The sequence below is a fragment of the Arabidopsis lyrata genome, assembly GCF_000004255.2.
Source record: "Arabidopsis lyrata subsp. lyrata unplaced genomic scaffold ARALYscaffold_1, whole genome shotgun sequence".
Taxonomy (NCBI): Eukaryota; Viridiplantae; Streptophyta; class Magnoliopsida; order Brassicales; family Brassicaceae; genus Arabidopsis; species Arabidopsis lyrata.
Window position 1 is genome coordinate 5,145,096 of NW_003302555.1, and position 23,884 is coordinate 5,168,979.

General features: G+C 43.9%; 1 protein-coding gene and 1 pseudogene across 1 annotated transcript; one reads left to right on the top strand and one right to left on the bottom strand.

Moving 5' to 3' along the window:
- Window positions 1–244: 244 nt before the first annotated feature.
- Window positions 245–2,433, top strand: LOC9328761 (putative protease Do-like 14). The gene is made up of 4 exons (XM_002889898.2): window positions 245–548; window positions 623–835; window positions 1,411–1,896; window positions 2,080–2,433. Exons 1-4 carry the CDS (start codon window positions 297–299, stop codon window positions 2,242–2,244), a joined length of 1,116 nt encoding a protein of 371 aa, XP_002889944.1. The 5' UTR covers window positions 245–296; the 3' UTR covers window positions 2,245–2,433.
- Window positions 2,434–5,793: 3,360 nt separating this feature from the next.
- Window positions 5,794–6,511, bottom strand: LOC110224385 (annotated as a pseudogene).
- Window positions 6,512–23,884: the final 17,373 nt, after the last annotated feature.

The following is a 23,884-nucleotide window of genomic DNA, read 5'->3' on the forward strand; positions in this document are numbered from 1 at the left end:
ACAAAAACACTAATGATGACCATATTTCACATGGGCTATTTATTTATTTCTTCATCACGAATTATCTATTTTGCGGGGAATATAATTTGAGTGAAATATAAACAGAACAAACCCCTTTAATAATAAATCTGAATTCATTACAATTTACAAGCAAAGGTGATGTGTCTTAATTATATATGACGAAAATGCCCACGGAACCAGCTCCAGATATAACCGGACCCCCATCCACCATCCATACCCAACACAGTATCATCCGTACTTGTGAGTGAGTGTTGCGACATTTAGCTAGGGTTAGAATGATGATGAATTTCCGCCGCATCGCAGCAGGTTCTCTTCATCTCTTGCAGAAGTCCGCAACGCGTCCCGCTCTGTTTCCCAAACCCTCGGATTCTGGCGTCATCGCTCGTCTTCGATGGACGACAAGGGCTCTTTCTACAACGGAATCTGCTGAGACGGCGGCGGCGGCATCGGTCTTTTCTAGCAAAGACAACCTCATGAGCCGGGTGAATAGGCTTCACAAGGAAGGCAAAGATGAACTCGCCCTACATGTAATTTATTCTTCATCATTTAAGTAAGGTTTGTTCTTCCTTCTTTTGGATTAATGGGTTAATTCGTTTTGTAGCTCTTTGACTCTATGGATGCGAACAAGGTTGAATTTACTCCCTCCGAGTTTGCATTTCATATTGAGATCCTTGCTAAGGTCAAAGGCTTAGCAGCTGCTAAAGCCTACTTCAAAAAAGCAGACCCAGACTTCAACGATGGAGACATTCATGCCAAGAACTGGCCTGCTTACGCCACGCTCCTTCGGCTCACATCTGAAGAATTGGACCAACTGGTTAGTGTTCTAGTTTATTGAATTTAGGGGTTGTTTCAAATTTTGTAAGATTTGTGTTTTAACTTCTGAGCATGGTGCGATTTAAAATACTAAATACTCTCTCTCTCTCTCTCTCTATGTGATTCAGTGATTGATGAGATGCTTTTGTTGTTTGTTTTCATGGATGTTTCCTTTCACATGTTAGATTAGGTTTACGATTGAGTGTTGTGAATTTTGTGATCACTTGATTATGTTGTGAGAGGTTGCCATAGATGGAAATAGATCCTTTTTGGAGCTGAATTATGTCCATTTTGATTGCTTCGCTTACTTAATAAATAGATGATTGTGATCTTTAATTGTACAGGTTACATTTCTTCTTAATCTGCTGAGACTCTTTTCATACTTTGATTTCCTGAAGTTAGCTGTAATTTAGGTAGAAGATTCTTGCCCCAAAATTTATTCTATAATCTAGTAACTTGGAAAAAGACAGCCAGAAATTACTGTCTTCTAAGCTTATATGTGCGATTTAATTATTTTGTGTTGATTTGTGTTTATCAACTCTGGTTTTAATTTGTGTATTTCAATCTCTCTTTCAGGCAAACCATCTCCATCCACTCAGAATTTCCTTTTCAAGAATCGCTGAATTGGTTTCACCGTCGGTCGTGTATGTGTATGGAACTAGAGGTGAAGGAGATGGTTACGTCTTGTCATCAGGGTTTTTCATAGATGAGAAGACCATCATCACTTCATCACGTGATATACTAGACGGTCAGAAGCTCTTCGCTGTGCTTCGTGATGGAACGCAGCTTGATGGGAAGCTAGTGAAGATATCTGAGAGCCTTGAGCTTGCTTTGGTGAGAGTGGATACAAAGGATCTGCAGCCTGGTTGTTATGGCACAGCGAACCTCGGTTTTTCAAACCGGGTTCGCACAGGAGAATGGGTTGGGGCTTTGGGTGCTCCTCTTGGCCTCAGGAACACCTTGACGGTTGGGATAATCAGCTGCCCCAACCGGTGTGATCACGAGATTGGATGGGAAAACCAAGGAAGACAGTTTCTACAGTTTGACTGTCTCATTCACGAGGTAATTTTTGAATTATTTAAATATTGTTTAGTGTTTAGCTTATTGATTCATATGTAAATCGTTGAATATAGTAATCAGTTGAGCTTGAATTCTCTTAGTGAAGAGAACCAAAAATGATTGATAAAATAAGATAAAGTTAGTCACGCATTCTTCACTAAAGAGTCTTTGTGTCTTTGATAACAGAGTTCCTTTGGAGGTCCGCTTGTCGGGTTGGACGGGCTCGTTGTTGGGGTCATCATGATGGGGTATGGACCGGCATGGATGGATCGAAGCCTGGGTCGGCACGCCAACCTGATCGGGATTGCAGTTCCGATAGACACGGTCCGAGACGTATTGCTCGTGGATTAGTGAGTGACAGGTTTTAGGAAAAATTGTCAATAATATTTGCCTGTTGATTTCAGATTTTAGTTTATTGATCAGATTTTAGTTTATTGAGCAGATTTTGGGTTGTTTCCAATTTTAATTGGACCGAACAATGGCTTTAGCCGATGCTTATATAACTGTATCTCATTTAATGAAGATAACTAATTAGTGAAATCTGGTCATAGTTACACAAAAACCAATTCTATCTCCTTTTGTTTTCATATTTTACTTTGTCCCTGTTCTTGTTCCCTTTTTCAATCTCCCATATTGGATTCGTGTTTTTATTGTTTGTTTAAAGTAATTGATTTTAGAAGTTCTCTAATGAATTGTGATGAATTCACCACTTTGGGTTTTTATGGATTCCCTCTGTTTTCTTAAATCATCTAGATTCTGATTCCTTACACACACGTCTACAATTTGCAACCGATCGACACAAATCATTTAGTATCTGATTTCTTACACACGTGTACAATTTGCTACCAAGAAGTATCTGATTTCTTACACACGTGTACAATTTGCTGTCAAGAAGTTTGAAATAAAATATTCATTCGTTCGAAACTACAGTATAATTTAATACAATGAGACAAATATTGTAAAACGCCATGGAGAGAAGCCGCATACTATTGCCCAACTAACTACGTCGATCGATTTGTTTTCAAACGGCCGGTTAGTTCGCAACCGTCTTGCAGTACTCTCCAAAGAAGGACCTAAATATGAAGACATTATTGCGACGTTGGTTTGAAGCACGACAATGAAGACCGGTGGAGATCCTTATTTCCTATTTCAAAATGTAACTAATCTTGCTTCCTTGTAGTAACAACAAAAATGGGTCTTTTTTTTTGTGTGGTTTTGACTGACCGTTGACTTTCGTTGACTTTGACTGACCATTGACCGTTGACCGATGACTTCCGTTGACTGCTCGGGAATCTCCGGGTCTTGTTATCATGGTATCAGAGCAGATCCTATAACCCTAATTCATCAATCTTCTCTTCTCTTTTCTTTCGAATTCTTTGAGTTCTGATTCCTTAAAGCTTTTCTCTTTCAAATTCTGTATTGTTTGACGATAGATCTCGTTAAACACTCTGTTTCTTTTGTCTCTGCTTTTGCGTTTTGATCTCGTTTGAAGCAGTGTTTGTGTTTTTGAAGACCTAGTCTACGATGACTGGTAAAGATGGAGAACCATCAAGAGATGTGAAAGAACAGGTGTTGATGACACCGTATACTCTTTTCTCATTAGATAATCCAGGATCTAAGATCACATCCGTGGAATTCAAGCAACGAGTCTGGTTTGGTTCGCAGAGAAGGTGATCGTGTTGATTCGACGGGAGGCTCGTCGCGGGGTCAAGACCGTTCCTCTCTCTTGTGTTCAAATTGTTGGAAGCTAATCGGTTATCCTGATTGGGTAACAGAGAGGAACAATTCAGGGAATGGTCGTAGCGGTAAAGGAGGCTCACGAGGTGGACGTGTTGCAAACTCTGGGAATGGGCGTAACCAAGCTCACGCTACCACAAGCAATGCATCCATCTTTCCCGACTTTACTGCTGATCAATGGAAAGCTCTTGGGCGACTTTGTTCAATCCAAGACGCAACGTCCCGACAAACTCTCTGGTAAGAAGTTTGGAGATGTAATCATTGACACCGGAGGAGCGTCTCATCACATAACTGGAAACTCTGCGTTTTAAGTCAATATAATTGATACATCTCCGTGTTCTATTGGGTTTGCTGATGGTAGTAAATATGTGTCGACGTGTATGGGAACAATGAGAGACTCACAGATTCGATATCTCTCTAATGTTCTCTTTGTGGCGAATTTGAACTGCACTTTGATCTCTGTTTCTACTCTACTTAAGAGTATGAAAAATTGCTTTGCAATGTTTGCTGTTGATTCTCCAGTTGAGACGACTGTTCCTCTTGCTGAAAATGTTAGTGATCCCGTTTAAAATACGGATGAGGTTGTCATTGAACCGATTGAAGATGTGGTTCATGTGGATGAACCTTTGCTTGGTCGCGGTCATCGTGAACGTCGAGAAAGTGTACGGTTACGACGTGATTATCATGTCTACTCTACGAAGTGTCTTGATGAGACACCAAATACCCATCACGCTCCCTCGTGCACCGCTCCATCAGCGTCGTCAATGGTCTCATGTACAAAGCCATATCCTCTCACTCACTATATCTCTGACGATATATTCTCTCTTTCTCATCAGGCTTTTCTCGCTGCTGTTGTCTCTAACCGTGAAGCTAAAAGTTATAAAGAGGCAATGCAAGATGAGGTGTGGCGTGATGCTTCCCAAGTTGAGATTACTGCGTTGGAAGCGAATGGCACATGAAGTATTGTTGATCTCCCACCTGGCAAAGAAGCTATATATTGGTAACAAGTGGGTGTTCAAGATAAAATTTAATGCTGATGGCACGATTGAACGCTATAAGGTCATGAGGTTAGTTGCGTTGGGTAGTCATCAATTCGAGGGAGAGGACTTTGATGAAACGGTTGCACAATGACCACTGTTCGTGCTAATTTACTTGAAGTTGTTGCTGCGAAAAAGTGGGAAGTGCATCAGATGGATGTATATAATGCTTTTCGATCTCCAAGGTGATCTTGATGAAGACACCTTTGCCCATGTGTTTACAGTTTCAGAATGAAAACCGCTAGCTATAGAACGTAACGCCTCTTTACGTTCAGCTCTTAATTAATTTGTCTTCTTTCACGTGTCACATGTGTTCGTCCTTACGAAAGTACTACACTTTTGCCCATGTTTAATTTGTTGTATCGAACGAGAAGTATAAAATGGATCCAATCTAAAACTATCGATCGAGTTGGTTTAATGCATGCGTCGTGAATTTAACACATTTAAGACCGTGGTACATAATAGTGGTGATATGCAAAACCGCCTTTTTTAATCCTCTAAAGTTATAACTCTATGTTGGTGTAAGCTTGAAGAAGAAGCAAAACTAATCCTAGAGCAATTAGGATTAGAAGTCTTTAGGAGTTATCTAAAGACTAAGAGAATGTTTAGGAGTTATCTAGACATAAGATGTTTCCTAATAGAATTAGGATTGGTGTTTTGGTTTCATATAAATAGAGTTGCCAAGGTTGTGGCAAACCATAAGTTTTGAGAGAGAGATTGAGAGCTTTTAGTTTTGAGTTGTGATATTTTCTAAAGTTAATAAAGGAGTGCTTTATTATTTCTCAATCTAAGAATACAAAACTTGACTCTATCCGTACCTACCTCTTATGAAGAATTGGTTATGCCAAAATCCAAGCCCTAGTTTATATCAAAATTATGAGAAATGAGGTGAAAGTGTTATTAGTCAATTGGTACGTGATTGGTTACTCTAAAAATTCCACAAAACATTTTTTTTTATAATATGTTACAGATTAATTTAGTAGTTTGCGTCTATTGTAGTTGATGAGTTGTCATTTGAAGTGATGCTTCATGTATTTATGGTGGGGGCAAAATTGTATCTCAGTTGTCTCAAGCATTGGATTCTCATTTGTTCTAACATTTACATATCTTCTTCTTTTTCTTCTTCTTGTTTTGTAACTGTAACTTGCTAAACTAGATCACTAATCAGTAATTATCATCCAATTAACAATGTTGAGATAAACAACATTGTCTTCACACAATTTAAATTACCTCAACCACTGCTGGAATTTGAACAACCTCACTACTATGATTGGTGAATATAACATACTAATAAGAAATTTTTTTAAAAAGCATACCATATATTAAGAAAAAGCCATTATACAAATTTAAGTTCAGACAAGCTTAATTAAAACCAAGAGATACAAGAGCTTAAACTTAAAAGTTGCCCATGCATATTCGATTGCGTCTGTGTTTGAATCTCTAAACGTGAACGCTTTGGTTTTCACGGCGAAAAGCAGTGGAACACAAAACTCTCATAAACACCACCGCCGGTGACCCGAAACTCATTATCCGGCCGAGACTCCGACATCCGAGGATTACCATTTCTCTTTTTTTGGTCTCTTGTTTGAACCAGAGCCTAACCTTATGTTTTTTCCGGCAATGGCAGCTGCTTTTTTCTCCATTCTCCGGCGGTTGACATACTCTTCCGATATAAAGACATCCATTGAAAAACTTTTAGGAAATGAAAGAAATGTTTTGATGCAGTTTCTTGAGGGGATTGAAGTGAAAGACTGAAAGTATAGTAATTTTATAGATGGGTAAAAGCTGTGGGCGTTAGGAGGCTTCCATGTTTTGGCACATATATTAACTACTTACACGTTTATTTTAAATATTTTCCGGAAAAGGTTTTTTTTACCATTCTAGATTTTGTACTCGTGTTCAATTCTGGTTAATTTTTTTGGTTTTTGCAACGGTTTCTTTTTCTTTTCTTTTTGTTGATTTGGATTTTATAGTTTATTTTATTTTATTTTATGGTTTCTTTTTAAAAGGTGCCTTAATAGAACCATTTTTTTTTTCTTTTTCTTTTTTAGGACCAGGTTAATAAACCAGTTCTTCTGATTAAAAGCTGTTTTGTTTTTATTGCAACTTTTGGCTGAATACATATTAAAAATAATTTTATTACATCACGTTTATTTGTCATTGACTCGTTGATGTGCATGATGTACTTGTATTGAGTCTAGCAAAATATAAATAAATACAAGAATGAAATTGAACGTTATAATTGGTTGCAAGAGAAATTCATACCACAATTCGTCGCTTTATAATAATGGTAAAAGGCTAAAAGCAAAACAATAAAAAACATTGTTAGAAACACACAATTACACCATTTGATGTAATCTCGAGAATCTACTAAAGCATGTGAAAATACAATTACACCATTTAAATATTTCTAAAATATCTAAAAACTATAGAACGTAACGCCTCTTTACTTTCAGCTCTTAATTTGTCTTATTTCACGTGTCACATGTGTTCGTCCTTACGAAAGTACTACACTTTTGCCCATGTTTAATTTGTTGTATCGAACGAGAAATATAAAATGGATCCAATTTAAAACTATTTGACAATTAGTAGATGACCAGTGTTCGTTATAATGTCCACGAGTTGGTTTGATGCATGCGTCGTGAATTTAACACATTTAAGACCGTGGTACATAATAGTGGTGATATGCAAAACCGCCTTTTTTAATCCTCTAAAGTTATAACTCTATCCGTACCTACCTGTTCGTCGGAGAGAAGCAGCTGGTTCCGGTTTGGCGGAGAGAAGCAGCTGGTTCCGCAAATTCGCGAGTGAAGCTGGTTCGGCCGAGAAGCTTTTCCGGTTCGATGGCGAGGAGTGGCTTGTCCGGCGTGCTCCTTTACGTTTCGTTGGCTCGGTCCGCTAGTTCGGAGGAGCTTTGGCGTGACCAGGAGTTCAGAGACTTGGCCCGGTGATTGTTTGGTCCGTGTGGATCGGTTCGACACACTCCTGGTTCGGCACGGAGGCACACCATGGCTTGGCAGCTTTTGTTTTAGTCTGACGCGTGGTTCGGCGGTGACGCGACGAGCCGTGGTTCGATGTTCCATCGAACCCGGTTAGACTTAGAGATCCGTTTGTCCCGACTTGGTGAGGAGTTTGATCTGATGGTTGCCTCAGTCCGGTTCGGCTCTTGGTAGTTTCGGTGACGAAGCATAACAGTTTGATCGTGATGAAGCGTGGGGCAGCGACCTTGTAACGAGCCGCGGTTCGATCGTCAAGTTGGTTTGGCGAAAAGAGTTAGACCGAAGAGAAGATCTGTATGGCGAGAAGGTGATGAGCCGTGGTTCGGTCCGTGCGAGACGGCGAGATACGATGTCGGACTGGATCGGCAAAGTCGTAGTTCGACGAGGCCGTGGTTCATCGACCCTGGTGTTATTCGATTCAGTGAAGTTATGAGATCCGACTTTATGAGGTCGTACAAGGATCCGGATCGGTTAAGTCTCGATCGTATATGAAGATTCGATTTGGAAAACTCGCGGTCGTATACGGAGATTCATACGGAAAAGTCGCGGTTGTATACGAGGATCCAGTTCTGTGAAGTCGCGACTGTATGCGAGGATTCGGTTCGAGAAACTCGCGGTCCTATACGAGATCCGGATTAAAACCAAGAGAGAGTTTGCATTGGCACGAGGTCTTTAGGTCTTGCACGTAGTATATGGTCTTGACCCATGAGAATATCGGTAAACTCGCGGTCCTATACGAGATCCGGATTGGCGGAGAGAGTTTGCATTGGCACGAGGTCTTGCCCGGTTCGGTTCGCCGGATAGCGTTTCTCTCGGCATGAAGCCTGAGTATGCGTGGGTATGCACGAAGCCTGAGTATGCCTGGCTAGGCACGGAGCCTGAGTATGCGTGGCTAGGCACGGAACCTGAGTATGCGTGGCTAGGCACGGAGCCTGAGTATGCGTGGCTAGGCACAGAGCCTGAGTATGCGTGGCTAGGCACGGAGCCTGACTATGCGTGGCTAGGCACAGAGCCAGAGTATGCGTGGCTAGGCACGGAGTCTGAGTATGCGTTGCTAGGCACGGAGCCTGAGTATGCGTGGCTAGGCACGGAGCCTGAGTATGCGTGGCTAGGCACGGAGCCTGAGTATGCGTGGCTAGGCACGGAGCCTGAGTATGCGTGGCTAGGCACGGAGCCTGAGTATGCGTGGCTAGGCACGGAGCCTGAGTATGCCTGGCTAGGCACAGAGCCTGAGTATGTCTGGCTAGGCACGGAGCCTGAGTACGCCTGGCTAGGCACGGAGCCTGGCTATTCTTCTCGACATTGATCTCGTGGAACCTATGACTGTTGACGATGATCGTGTTTTGGCCGACCAGTGACTTGTCTCGTTTGGTTTAATTATTTGGCGTTGTATTTTGTTTTTGGCGGTGTAGACTTTATCTAATTTTTAGCCGTTTGTGGCTTGTCGGGTTGGCTTTGTATGTTCGGTCCTCTGTTGAGACTTTGTTGTGAACTTTGTTATGTCTCACGAACCTTAAGATTCTTCTTTCCTCTTGCTTAGTTGTGCTTTTGGTTAACAGATGTAGCTTCGTGTGTTTGCGAATTTGTCCGGGTTCGTCCTTTGATGCGAGGCGAGCTCGGCTTACATTTATAAGTTGTGGGATTTTTGAACTTTTGTTGAAGTTATCCTCGGCTTACTTTCTGCGAGTTATCCTTAGATTTAAATTTTGGTTTAGAAACACATGATGGAGCAAGACGTCTCTTGACTTACCATGTATGTATGTGAGTCGAAACGCTTGTTGTATAGGTGCGGGTACTGGTGCCCGGCTTATCCTGTGTAAGCTTTTAGGTCGGCGCAAATGTGCGAGTACTGGTGCCCGGCTTATTTTGACTCGGCCGCCTATTGGCTATTGCGAGACTGACTCGGCTTAAAGACTTTAAATGTAAGTTTTTGGCTTACTTAAGTAAAGTCGTGGATTATTTTGATTGAACCGGGTGTTTTAAGTCCGGCCAATGAGCACCACTGCATCCATGGGGAACGCGTCTAAAATCGTACAACTGGCCAGGAAGACGATGTGAAAGTTAGACGATCAGCGAGGCACACCCGTCCGAAAGAGCTGATTTGAAGATAAGTAGTCTCGCTTGGAAACGTACTTGTTTATATTTTTCTTTTTGTTATAGCTGTGCCTGTCGAAGGGCTGCCTACGTACCCTTGAAAAGGGATCAAGCCATCCGTAGTTCGTATTACACGAGGTTAGATCGGTGGACGAGCATTTTTTTTTTTTTTCTTTGCGCGGCTGTGGCGTTGTGCGATCTCGTAGAGTAGTAGCGCCTAAGGTTGGCGGAGTTCCACAAGGGTTTGATCATCCGAATGTCCAAGGGCCTCAGCTACCGTCTGATCTAAACAGGGCTTAGCGTACCGTAATTTTCGCTCGATCATGAAACACGTGCGAGCCACCATCGAGTCACCTCGAAGAGTGAAGATTCCTCGTGGTGTTGGGAACTTTACACATTGGTGGTATGTTGACGCGACCGCTTTCATCCTATGTAGCCATGGCGTGCCAAGGATTACGTTGTATACGATTGGTTTGTCAACAATTGCGAAGTCGAACCAAGTCATGGTTCCGCCGACGTAGATTGGGAAAGTGGCAGTTCCGACCGTCATAATTGTGTCACCGTTGAACCCTATTAGCGGTTGGATGTCTGTTTTAACCGAGTGGACGTCAAGTTCCATCTGCGCGAGAGCGCCTTTGAATATTAAGTTGACAGAGCTTCATGTGTCGATGAGAAGTTTGGTGATAATGCTTTCGTATATTATTAACTCGACGACCAAGGGGTCGTTGTGTGGTTGAATGAGATCGGCTGCGTCCTCTGCGGTGAATGTGATTGGGTCGGTGTTGGAGATCGTTGGCGCATTCTTCTTAACCCATTCTCTGTGCATTTCCGCTTGATGTCGGTAACTTTTAATTGAACGGACAAAGTCGCGACATGATGTAAGTCCGCCCATAATCATGTTGATTCGTCGTCTTGGCACGGGAGCGTTGTCGTCTTGACGTGGCGCGTCATGGTTCCGTTTTTGTTGCTCTGCTCTATGTTTGTCAGGTCGGCGCTGTTGGTGTCGGATCCCGCACTAGAAGTACGAGACCAACCAAAGATTGCCACGTAATCGGGTTAATGGCCCGTAAAGGATGAAGCCCATTAGACCCGCGAGCCGAAGGGATGGTCGAAGTGGTTGTCACCATTTAGATAATCCGAAGTGACTGCATTGTGACACGAGTTCGGTGTAGAAGACACGGGTAAGTCGGTTCAAAGACATTTGGGCCAGAAGAGGCGAGGCCCATGAAGATCAGAGTCAACTCAAATTCAAATGTTGAGCATTAAAGCCGAAGAATCAAAACGGACACATTTAAGAAGGAATAATTGTACTTAATTACTCATTTTAAATGTCGTTTAGCTATGTATAAATATAGAGGCCAATGGCCATGTAAAGGGGATCGCCCTCTCAAGAGAGAAATGATATAGCAATTTTCGTACCAATTTATAAGTCTTTTACATATTTATTTTTGTCCCTCAAGAATAATCTTTCCCACTTAACAAAATACTTGAGTGTGTAAATCCGACTTCCACATTTTGGCGCCGCCTGTGGGGATTATCAGGATTCTTGAGTGGTCAGATTTCTTCTTTTCTACATTTCCGAGATAAGCGACAATGTCCGGAGGAGACGCCGTTGAGACATCATTGGCCGAAACCCTCAAAGCTATGCAGCAAACCATGTCGGACATATCACAAAAGTTCTCGGATGTGGAGAAGGCCGTCGATACGTTGCAAACATCCCAGGTATCTCTTAGTGAAAACGTCAATAATATACAAACTCGTGTTCGCTCTTTAAGTGCAGGAAACCCGGTGGGAACCCGAAGAGGGATATTCAACTCGCCCAGTTCCGCTGCACGAAATGAAATCAGCGGACAAACAACTCCCGGTGCTACTAATAATGTAGCTCAGACGTCGGAAGAAGAGACGCAGCTTGGGGATGAAGAACAACTTGCAGCTCAGTACGAGCAGGAGAACCTCGACCAGTTCGAGACCATGAGGAAGGTTAGCCAGGAATTAAAAGAAATGAAATCAAAATTTCATCAGGCTACAAGTTCGGAGCCAGACATCAATCGAGTCATTGAAGAAGCAAGGCGAACCCCTTTTATCCCGCGAATTGCAAGTTTGAGGATCAAAGATTCCCGGAAGTTCAAGTTGGACCCTTACAGCGGGTTGGAGGATCCAAAAAGCTATCTTGCAGCCTTTCTGATCGCCGCAGGAAGAGTCGAGTTGGATGAAGCTGATGAGGACGCAGGCTATTGCAAGCTGTTTTCGGAAAATCTATGTGGCCAAGCTTTAATGTGGTTCACCCAATTAGAGCCTGGTTCGATCAGCAATTTCGACGAACTGTCAGCCGTATTCTTGAAGCAATATTCTATCCTTATGGATAAAAGCGTTTCGGATGCCGATCTTTGGAATTTAACGCAAGGATCTAATGAGTCACTTCGAGTTTTCATCACCAAATTCAAAGGGGTGCTATCAAAACTCCCAAGAATCTCACAGCAATCAGCTTTATCTGCCCTACGAAAAGGATTGCGACATGATTCAAGGTTTAAAGAAGACTTAATACTTCATAAACCAGATACAATTCAGGATGCACTCTTCCGTGCAAACAATTGGATGGAGGTAGAAGACGAAAAAGAAAGTTTTGCCAAACGAAATAAACAAGAAAAGCTGGCAGTCACCGTCTCTACCAAGAAGTTCGAGCCTAGAGAGAGCAAAGGACCAAGGAAGTTTGGGTCGCAACCCTTCAACAATTCCGTCGGGAAGCAATTCCAAGGGAAAGGAAGATCAAACACTTGGGTCCGTGATGAAAGTCTATATTGCGACATTCATAAAGTAACCGGACATTTAACCAAGGATTGCAGCGTTCTTAAAAAGCACCTCGCAGAGCTTTGGGCTAGTGGTGATCTTTCTAAATTTGATATAAAAGATTTTGTGAAGGAATACCACGAAGCAAAGGAAAACTCCAAAGATCAAGATTCCAAAAGACCAAGGTTATCCAACGAGGAAGAACCGAGAAGCTCGAAGGGGAGGATCAATGTGATTCTAGGAGGTTCCAGATTTTGCGGAGATTCAATAAGTTCAATCAAAAAGCATAGACGAAATGTCTTACTCAAAGCAAGCTTAAGCGAAGAAGTCGATTTTCAAGGTGCATCAATATCATTCGATGAAGAAGAAACGCGGTACCTCGAAAGGCCTCATGATGATGCTCTAGTCATTACCCTTGATGTCGCCAACTTCGAAGTATCGAGGATCCTTATAGATACAGGCAGTTCGGTCGATTTAATCTTTTTAAGCACTCTAGAAAAAATGGGAATCAGCCGAGGAGACATAGTAGGACCCCCATCTCCGTTAGTTGCATTCACAAGCGAGTCAGCCATGTCTCTCGGAACAATCAAGCTACCGGTCCTTGCCAAGAAGGTATCGAAGATCGTGGACTTCGTTGTCTGCGATAAGCCTGCTGCTTACAACATCATCCTCGGGACTCCCTGGATTTATCGGATGAAAGCAGTCCCCTCTACATATCATCAATGTATCAAATTTCCAACATCAAATGGGGTGGAAACAATTCGGGGAGATCAAGAAGCTTCACGGACTTGTTACTTAGCTAGCCACCGTATGAAGATTCAATAGCAATTAACGAAGCCCACAAAAGAAGGACTAAAAACAAAATTTCCTAGTGGGCAGAAGAAAGAGGATGTAGTAGTCGAAGTGGCACTGGAAGAAGACAAGCCGGACCGGAAAATTAGAATTGGAGCAACCTTGACTGGCCAAATAAAAGAAGCTTTGATCGAACTCTTAAGGAAAAACAAAGCGTCGTTTGCATGGTCAGCGGCGGATATGCCGGGTATAAATCCGAGTATAATCTGTCATGAACTAAACGTAGATCCAAGCTTCAAACCGGTGAAACAAAAAAGAAGAAAGCTTGGAGTCGAGCGGGCAAAAATAGTAAACGACGAAGTGGATAAACTCTTGAAGATAGGGTCCATAAGAGAAGTGCAATATCCGGAGTGGGTAGCAAACACTGTCGTTGTCAAGAAAAAGAATGGAAAAGATAGGGTTTGCATCGACTTTACTGACCTAAATAAAGCGTGTCCCAAAGATAGTTTCCCGCTCCCGCATATAGATCGACTTGTAGAGTCCACCGCTGGAAATGAGCTGTTAACGTTCATGGACGCCTTCTCGGGTTATAATCAGATAATGATGAACCCCGAAGATCAAGAAAAGACATCATTTATCACAGATAGAGGTATCTACTGTTACAAGGTAATGCCTTTTGGTTTGAAAAATGCAGGAGCGACTTACCAACGGTTGGTGAACAAAATGTTTCACAATCACCTTGGGAAGACTATGGAAGTCTACATAGATGATATGTTGGTTAAATCGTTGAAGAAAGAAGATCATGTTAAGCATTTGGAGGAATGTTTTGATATTCTCAATAAATATCAAATGAAGCTGAACCCGGCGAAGTGCACATTTGGAGTCCCATACGGAGAATTCCTTGGTTATATTGTGACAGAAAGAGGGATTGAAGCCAATCCAAATCAAATTAACGCCTTTCTAAACATGCCATCTCCGAAAAACTTCAAAGAAGTACAACGGTTGACTGGGCGAATTGCGGCCTTGAATCGTTTTATCTCGAGATCTACAGATAAGTCGTTGCCTTTCTACCAAATTCTAAAAGGGAACAAAGGATTTCTTTGGGATGAGAAGTGTGAAGAAGCTTTTGAGCAGCTTAAGGCATACTTAACCACTCCACCTATACTGTCCAAACCGGAAGTGGATGAAAAACTCTACTTGTACGTTTCAGTTTCAAACCACGCGGTTAGTGGAGTCTTGGTTCGGGAAGACCGTGGGGAGCAGAAACCAATTTACTATGTGAGCAAGTCAATGACGGATCCGGAAACCAGATACACAATGATGGAAAAACTTGCACTCGCGGTGGTAACTTCAGCTCGGAAGCTGCGTCCATATTTTCAATCTCATCCGGTTGAAGTATTAACTAACCAACCACTCAGAACAATACTTCATAGTCCAAGTCAATCCGGACGTTTGGCGAAATGGGCGGTGGAATTAAGCGAGTACGACATAGAGTTTAAAAGCCGGATCAGTACGAAAGCTCAGGTCTTAGCAGATTTCCTGACCGAACTACCAATACCTGGAACGATAGATCAACCGGAGAACCAAACTTGGAAATTACACGTAGATGGGTCTTCAACAAAGCAAGGATCCGGAGTGGGAATTAGGTTGGAATCCCCGACATCAGAAATTCTAGAACAATCATTCCGATTGTTGTTCAATGCCTCTAATAACGAGGCAGAATACGAAGCCCTTATTGCCGGACTTCGACTAGCACAAGGAGTTGGAGCTAAGGAAGTATTGGCTTATTGCGATTCGCAATTAGTAGCTAACCAATTTAATGGAGACTATGAAGCCAAAGATTCAAGAATGGAAGCTTACCTCGAAGTGGTAAAGGATCTATCTAAAAATTTCTCGAAATTCGAGTTAATCCGCATACCTCGCGGAGAGAATACAATTGCAGATGCACTTGCCGCATTGGCGTCAACATCAGATCCTGAGTTAAAGAGGGTTATTCCAGTAGAGTGCATCTCGGAGCGAAGCATTCAAGACAGCAAGGAAACCCTCGTCGTTACAAGGTCTCGAGCAGCGGCACGCGACCGTGGTGAACCAGAGATCGAACCGCCACCCAACAAACGCAGGAAGTCAAAAGGATCAAATACATCTAACAAGGAACCCGTTGTCTTAGCTGAAGAAATGATTCCAGAAACGATGATAGAAACCGAGCCATTACTCGAGGAAAATATTCTTGAACCAAACGAACATCCCGAACCAGAGCCGCGGATATTTCACAAAGTTGACCAAATTCCGGCTAAAGACGGGGGGGCTGACTGGAGGGAGCCAATAAAGCACTACATTACGACAGGCGAGCTCCCAAAGAATAAATGGCAGGCCAGGAAAATGAAAGTCGTTAGCGCGAAATTTTGCCTATCAAAAGATGCGTTATATAGGCGAGGTGTTAGTGACCCTTACCTATTATGCATTTTTGGGCCCGAAGTCGAAATCGTCATGAGCGAAGTGCATGAGGGATTATGTGGAAGTCATTTATCAGGAAGAGCTATGGCTTTTAAAGTTAAAAGAATGGGGTACTTTTGGCCCACTATGATCACAGATTGTGTTAAGTTCGCCCAAAGATGCAAGCGCTGCCAACTCCATGCGCCGTTAATCCATCAACCGTCGGAGTTATTCTCCTCCATTTCCGCCCCATACCCGTTTATGAGGTGGTCGATGGACATCATTGGACCATTGCACAAATCAACTCGAGGTGTACAATACCTTTTAGTCCTCACGGACTACTTTTCAAAATGGATTGAAGCTGAGGCGTATGTTGGTATCAAGGATTCGGCGGTGAAGACTTTTATTTGGAAAAACATTATATGTCGACATGGAGTTCCGTACGAAATAGTCACTGATAATGGACCGCAATTCATTTTACACGAGTTTGATGCCTTTTGTGCGGACTGGGGAATTAAAGTTAGTTATTCTACTCCAAGATATCCGCAAGGAAATGGTCAAGCCGAAGCCGCGAACAAGACGATATTAAGCAATCTCAAGAAACGATTAAGTCATCTAAAGGGAGGATGGTATGAAGAACTCCAACCCGTCCTGTGGGCTTATCGTACAACCCCTAGGCGACCTACAGGAGAAACTCCATTCTCTTTGGTTTATGGCATGGAAGCGGTAGTACCAGCTGAACTCAACGTGCCCGGACTTCGTCGAACAGAAGCACCGATAAATGAGGAAGAAAATTCAGCGATGCTTAACGATTCACTGGATACCATAAATGAAAGGCGTGATCAAGCTCTAATTCGAATCCAGAATTACCAACAGGCAGCAGCCCGGTATTACAATTCTAAGGTTAAAAGTAGGCCGTTCTTCGTGGGAGATTATGTATTAAGGCGTGTCTTTGACAATAGAAAAGAAGAAGGCGCCGGTAAACTCGGTATTAATTGGGAAGGACCTTACATTATTACCGAAGTGGTTCGGAACGGTGTTTATAGGTTAAAAGACCTAGAAGACAATCCAGTCAAGCGACCTTGGAATGTGATCAACTTAAAGAAGTTTTATGTTTAAAAAGCTATATGCACTGTTTATGTACATGAACTACGATTTGGCTTGATCCCGAAATGGGTACGTAGGCAGCTCGAAAACGAGTTCAGCTATTAATAAAATTTTTTGTTTTATTTCTTTATTAAAGGAAGAAGGTTCGGCTATGCGAACATACAAGAGATTGGAAATATAGCGTTTATTTTTAAAAAAAAAGGGCGAAGTGTCCCTCATCGTACACTTCGAACTACGAGATCCTCGTTGACGAGCAGAACACTTCAATTCCTTGACCAGCAAGATCGAGGATCGACATCATGCAGTCCGGAATTCGAGCAAAGTCAGAGATTCCAAGCTCAATCCACTCTCCGGGGTGAGATTCAAGAATGTGAAGATTTCTTGACACCGTAGTAAGCCTGCGTTGCATCCGGTTAATCCTCTTCCGGAGTCTCCTCTTTTCCGACGTAAGCTTCCGGTGTTGAAGTTCAAGTGCTTCTATGAACGCCGTCGCTGTTCCTTGGTCTCTGATTGGGAGATTCCTGATCAAAGCACATGGGGCTCGGATCTGAGATCTCGAGAAGCCGCGAAGTGGAGGAGGCTGCCTGTTTAGCTCATTTGAAACATCTTCATCCATCATTCCGATTCTGGAGAAGTCGGGCATAGATTCTGAACAGCGAAGATTGAACTCCATACCTGCTAAAAAGAAAAGAAGGATGAGAAGTAAAGGAAAATCGAACCTATAATTTATAGGAACCCCATATCCTTAGCAAGCTGCGGATTTCATCCAAGGAATGGAGTGATTCACGGAGAGATTTATGCCCTCGAATGGATCCTGCATTAAAGGACGCATCTCCAAGAATATTTGGAAAAGAAGGAAAGTAGCAAATATTTCCATAAATAAAAGGGCCGAAGCCCATTACGAGTTTTTGTTTTTAAAAAAAAAAAGAGAGAGAAGTGAAGAAATTGGAGAACATTTATGGGAGAGGCTCAGGAACAGGCTCCTTCATCGCCGGTTTAGTCCTCGAAGTGGACGCCTTGTTTTTGGCATCCACTTCGGAACGATCCCGAAGGCGTTTCCGGCAGTCGCTGGCCTCCTCCTCCAAGTCTTCTTCCTCTTCATCGTCGGATGGAACGGCGAAGACGGGGGCGTTCACAGGACCCGGAACCCCCTTAGCACGGAGGTACATCCGAAGCATCCTTGGAATCTCAGCAACGGAATCGAAATTCCGCCATTCCCACTGAAAGGGATCACTTTCCAGAGCCCTGATCTTCCTCTCCACCCGAGAAATACGAGCCTCGAGTGTCTGCCTTTTGAGGCCCAGCCGTTGCCTCTCTTCACACAAGCGACGGTGCTTGTCGGCGACCTAGCATAAAGATGAATGAATAAGATGAAACAAAGAGTTTTTTAATCAAAAAACTTCAAATACTTACCTTGTCAATGAAGTCGCAAGCCTCTTTTTTCTCCTTTGAAGGAAAGTGAAAGACGGCATGAGGGAAGAGAACGCCGGCCGGCTCAAAGCCGTCGCCGGACAGGAAGAGTGGGCTGCCGGGATCAACGGGGGCTACTGTTTCGCTTTCCATTCTCAAAATATTTCTCAAGTGAGACTCTAGAGTCATGTTTAATAAAGCCTAGAGGTAGGTAAGCTTTTATTTATAATGATTTAGGGTTTGCCTTGGAACCATAAATTCATTAATGATAGCGTTTCCAAGTGGATTAAACCATTTTTGGAAAATCGAGAAAAAGCAATTATTACATTAAAAGACGAGCCGTTCTCTTTAAGAAGGGAAAAAGCAACCGTCGCATCAACTGCAAAAGTTTCTAAGGCCCAAGCCTGACAAGTTTACCGAGTTGACTAAACCCGAAGTGGGGAACTCGCTTTAAGCCGAGCTCAGTTCTCGCATTCTAAAGAGAAAGGTCTGATCAGCCTATAAAAATCTCGAAAGCATTGCCACAAGGCCACAAAAGGTTAAAAGCGGACTTTGCAAACCCGCATTTAATTTTAACCAAGCCCCCTTGGGTCACAACCTGGAAAGGTTTAAAAGCCTCCTCAGGCAAATATCTTGTTCAAAAGAAAATAATAATAAAGCCTCCTTAGGCAAAAATAAGTGTGAAATTAAGTCTTAAAAATAAAGGGACAGTCCCCAATTCAAAGTGGACACAGCCACTACGGAGCAGCAGCCACCTCGGAGTCCGGCTCAACAGTCGAAGCTTCATTCACGTCCTTGGCAGCTGCTTGATCAGATGAAGTTTCCTGACCACCCTCCACGGTACAACCAACCTCCGGAGTGACCTCCGACACCATAGGAGCTACGGGCGGGACAACGTCCTCCGCCCCACTTGAACCTAGGAATAATAATTCCAGTCAATCAAAGGTGCAAGAAAAGGAAAGGTAATAAATGTCAGGAGCCAAGCATTACCTGCCCAGTCAAGACCTGATTCGCTTATAGGAGGCGATTCGGTGAAGAATTCCTCGAAGTCCTGAGGGTTGAAGGTCGAAGTAGGAAGAGCAGCCAAGCGACTTCGCTTTTCAGAAAGATTAGCCGATAGTTCGGTTCTCTCTTGATCCTCGGAGAAATCTGCATCATGGATTTGATCCAGCAGGATCAGGTTGCTCTCGTGCTCCTTGATGTCAGATTCCAGGTCAGACCTAGCCTTCTCAGTCTGCATGAATCGGATGGCCCCTTGGATCAACTCCATCCCGCGTCCCTTGACCTCTTTTCTGGCTTTCGATGCCGACCTCGCCAACTCGGAGTCACGCAATTTGGCGATCGCCTTGTACTTCGCGTTGAGCTCGATGAGTTGGTTGTTCAGAGAATCAGCGTTTGATTCGGACTCTTGAAGCCTACCTTGAATACCAGAAAACTCTTCCTGGAGTTTGAAGTTCTGGTCGTACTGACCCTGCAGCTCCCCCTTTATCTGCGCAAGCACGGATGTTAAATTATCGACTTTGTCCTCCAGATCATGTTTGGAGCCGGCAGAAGAACTGAGTTCGGCCTCAAGGGCGGAGAGTTTCTTCGTCAACATGTCAATCTCCTTCTCCCGGCCAATGACCAACCCTTCGTAATGTTCGATCATGTCGTTAAATTCGCTTTGAGCCTGGCGTTATACATAAACCCGGGATGATGAGTCAGTTCACAGAATGGCAATACAATAAAAAATATACATAAAAGAAAGCGGGACTAACCCGAGATGAGTGATACGCGTGAAGCAAATAACGTTCACGAATCGCAGGGCGCCATTTGTTGAAATCTGGCAAGATCGAACCAGAACGGGTCTTGAAGCATCGGAAGACGCTGCCTTCTGTCTCCATAGCTGCGAAGAAAGAAGAATTGTAAAAATTGGAATTTTAATAAAGACAAAAGTTTAAGTGTGTGTAAATCAACAAACCTGAAAGCGATTTGACTTGAGGTACAAGAGCAGGCTTCAGCCTCGAGGGAGCATCTCGAGATTCAGAATATCCTTTTTTCGGAGACGCGCTCCGGGTGGTCTTTCCACTATCAGGCTGGGAAGAGGAAGACATGTCAACCGGTCGTGGAGGACCCATTGGTTCAGAAGGAGGGGATGACCGAGGTGAGCGGTCAGTCCGGGCCCTTGACTTTTCCCTCTGCGGGGAAAGATCACTACGAGAGGACTTGTCTCTCTTTCGGCGAACCAAGTTCTTAATTGGCTCGTTACTAAAATCATCTCGGGAAGGACGAGGTGAATCACGGCGAGGAGATCGATCCCTCCGAGGAGAACGTGAGTCGCGACGGTCACGACGAGGAGTTAATCTGAAGGAAGCGACAGATCGAGCTCCCTCAGTACTGCCATCATCGACCAGCAAGGTCCTACTATAGTCCTTATTGTCAATAGAAGTCGCGAGAAACTTTTTCTTCTCCTCACAAGCCTCAGCCATCGGCTTGGAAAGCAACTTACGCTTGGCCGCAAGGGCCCGAGATGACATTCCTTGAGTTGAGGGAGGGGGAGGAATTTGGTGAAGATGACCAGGCGGACTCATCCTGAGTCTGTGGTTAGCCTCTATGAATCGTTCGAGAGTGAAGGAATTCCAAAGGGTTTCCCCTTCAAGAATTATTTTGAAGAATTCGATGAACTCTTCAGATGGGAGATTGGAAGCGATGAAAGCTGCGAAATGAAACAACGATGTTAGTTAATAAAGATAAAGAAACAACCGGGAAAGATACGGGCGACCTAATCTCTACCAGGTTTCGCCGACCACTTCGAAGGGAGGAAATCTGCGAGATTTCCAACCGAAGCGGGAGTTTTCTTAATCAAGAACCAAGGATGATGCCAATTTTCATCCTTGTTTGGAAGATGCGAAATGATGTTCCTGTTGGCGTTAGGATATGCTGAGAAATACCCCGTTTTCTTCGACGAGCTTCTCACGCTTAGAAGCTCATTTAATTCGGCAACTCCGATAACGTAACCGGCCTCCGCCGCGATTGTTATAATGCCGAGAATTGTGCGGAGAAGATTGGGGGTTAATTGAGAAAGAGCGATTTCAAGAGCCGCTAGGTATAAAATTAGGGCTTCGGGAAGAGGAAAGGTAAGCCCGCAACCCTTGAAATAAATCTCATACACACAGAAGTAACCATCGCGATGGTTCTCTGGAGATTCTGTGGGGGAAGCTATTTGTGCTTCCGCCATAATTTCCGGCGGAATCCGGCAAAGCTCTTTCAACCGCTCGAGGGATTGAAGAGTACAAGTGGACCTATAGTGCAGACGGGTGCATTCATCGTTACTGGAACGCCTCTCGTCGAAAGACGGAGACTCGGGTCTATCGGAATCAGAAGTCATTGATAAGAAAGAAAAATTCAAGATCCGGCGAAGAAGGGTTTTGGTGAAGGAACGAAGAGAGAGGTTTTGATTAAAGTACAAAAGTAAAAGAAGAGAGTAATGGTGAAAAGAAGTTACCTCAAGCTAATGATGAAACCGCCTCGGGAGTCGTGTGGGTAGTGGGAAGGTTTTTCCCGTTTTAATAGTAATTAATCAATATACGGTCATAATGATGACAGATGTCACTCGGTTAAAAATGGCTAGTGCCGAAATTAAAGGAGTGATGAGATTTTCGGCGGGAAACCAGAAAGATTCTCGAGCGCAATCTTTGGTCACTTGAGCACTTAAAGTCCTCCGAATTGGAATAGCACTTCGAAGAACTTGGGGGGCTAATTGTTGGTGTCGGATCCCGCACTAGAAGTACGAGACCAACCAAAGATTGCCACGTAATCGGGTTAATGGCCCGTAAAGGATGAAGCCCATTAGACCCGCGAGCCGAAGGGATGGTCGAAGTGGTTGTCACCATTTAGATAATCCGAAGTGACTGCATTGTGACACGAGTTCGGTGTAGAAGACACGGGTAAGTCGGTTCAAAGACATTTGGGCCAGAAGAGGCGAGGCCCATGAAGATCAGAGTCAACTCAAATTCAAATGTTGAGCATTAAAGCCGAAGAATCAAAACGGACACATTTAAGAAGGAATAATTGTACTTAATTACTCATTTTAAATGTCGTTTAGCTATGTATAAATATAGAGGCCAATGGCCATGTAAAGGGGATCGCCCTCTCAAGAGAGAAATGATATAGCAATTTTCGTACCAATTTATAAGTCTTTTACATATTTATTTTTGTCCCTCAAGAATAATCTTTCCCACTTAACAAAATACTTGAGTGTGTAAATCCGACTTCCACAGGCGCTCGTCATCTCGTTGATCTTGATCAACTTCTCTGGTATGTTGGTCGGTCCTGTCATTCCCTCGCGCTGCTTGATCGCGTTCATAGTCGAGCTTGAGCTTCCTTTCTTTGAATTGGGCTAGTAATTCGGCCTACAGGTGACGGCATTCTTCAGTCGCGTGTCCCGTGCGCTTGTGGTAGTCGCAATATGGCTGGCGATTTTTCACATCGTCGTTTCGATAGTATTTGTTCCATGGTTTCTGAGACAGAGAGTTTGAGCTGCCCACGTAGTAATTCGAAGCCTTTTTCCCCTTATCATCCTTTACGTAGTCACGATCGTAGTGCTGGCGCGGCTCGTAGTACTCTTCTTTTGGTTTTTCTTTCTTTTCAGACGACTTGGGCGCGGTGTGCTGTTTTGCGATAACAGACTTTTCTTCTTCGAATTCGACAAATCGAGTCGCTCGATGGAGTGCATCTTCCAGACTCACCGGATGATTAAGTGATATGTCCTCGAAAAATCGTGACTCGTGCCACACTGCCTTTTTGAGAGCTTGGATCGCGGCTTCATCAGGTATATCGACGGCCGTTATGATAGTTTTGAAGCGTCCAATGAATTTGTGGAGAGATTCTTTCGGTCCTTGGGTCATACTCCACAACTCGGCGTTGGAGACCCCCTTCTCGATGTACATTGAGTAGTGCTTCAGGAACGCGGTTGAGAGTTGGTGGAAGCTGTCAATCGAATTGGCCTCGAGTCAGAAGAACCACCTGAGGGCCACTCCGCTTAGGTGCTCCACGAAGATTTGGCAGCTTCCTGCATCTCGCTCCTCGGCAGAAAAATGAGCACGGCCGATTGCGATGCTGATGGTCGTAAGGAACTGCTTCGGATCTGAGTCGCCTTCAAACTTTGCAAACTTGAGTTTGGTGTGTCGGACGCAAACCTTTGAGATACGAGTCGTGAAAGGTGACCGTTGAGTTTCTTCCAATACTTTTTCTAGTTCAGGTGCCGAGGTGATGGCGCGGTGCACCTTGGAGGACATGTCTTTGAGGGTCGTCCGAAGCTGCTCGAGCTCTTCATCGCGCGTCAACTCATCCTCGTCGCTAGGTCGTCGTGAAGAGGAATTGCTTGGACGCCGTGGTGAGGTATCCCTGGATCGTCGAGGAGAGGCGTCTCTGGCTCGTCGGGGCGAAGCGTCTCTATTTCGGCGAGAAGTGTTTTTGGCTCGGCGAGGCGAGGCACTCCTGACTCGGCGCGGAGAAGCGTCACGCGGAGAAGCGACTCTGGCTCGACGCGGAGGAGCGTCTTTGGCTCGTCGGGGTGAGGCGTCTCTTTCCCGGCGAGGTGAGACATCTCTGGCT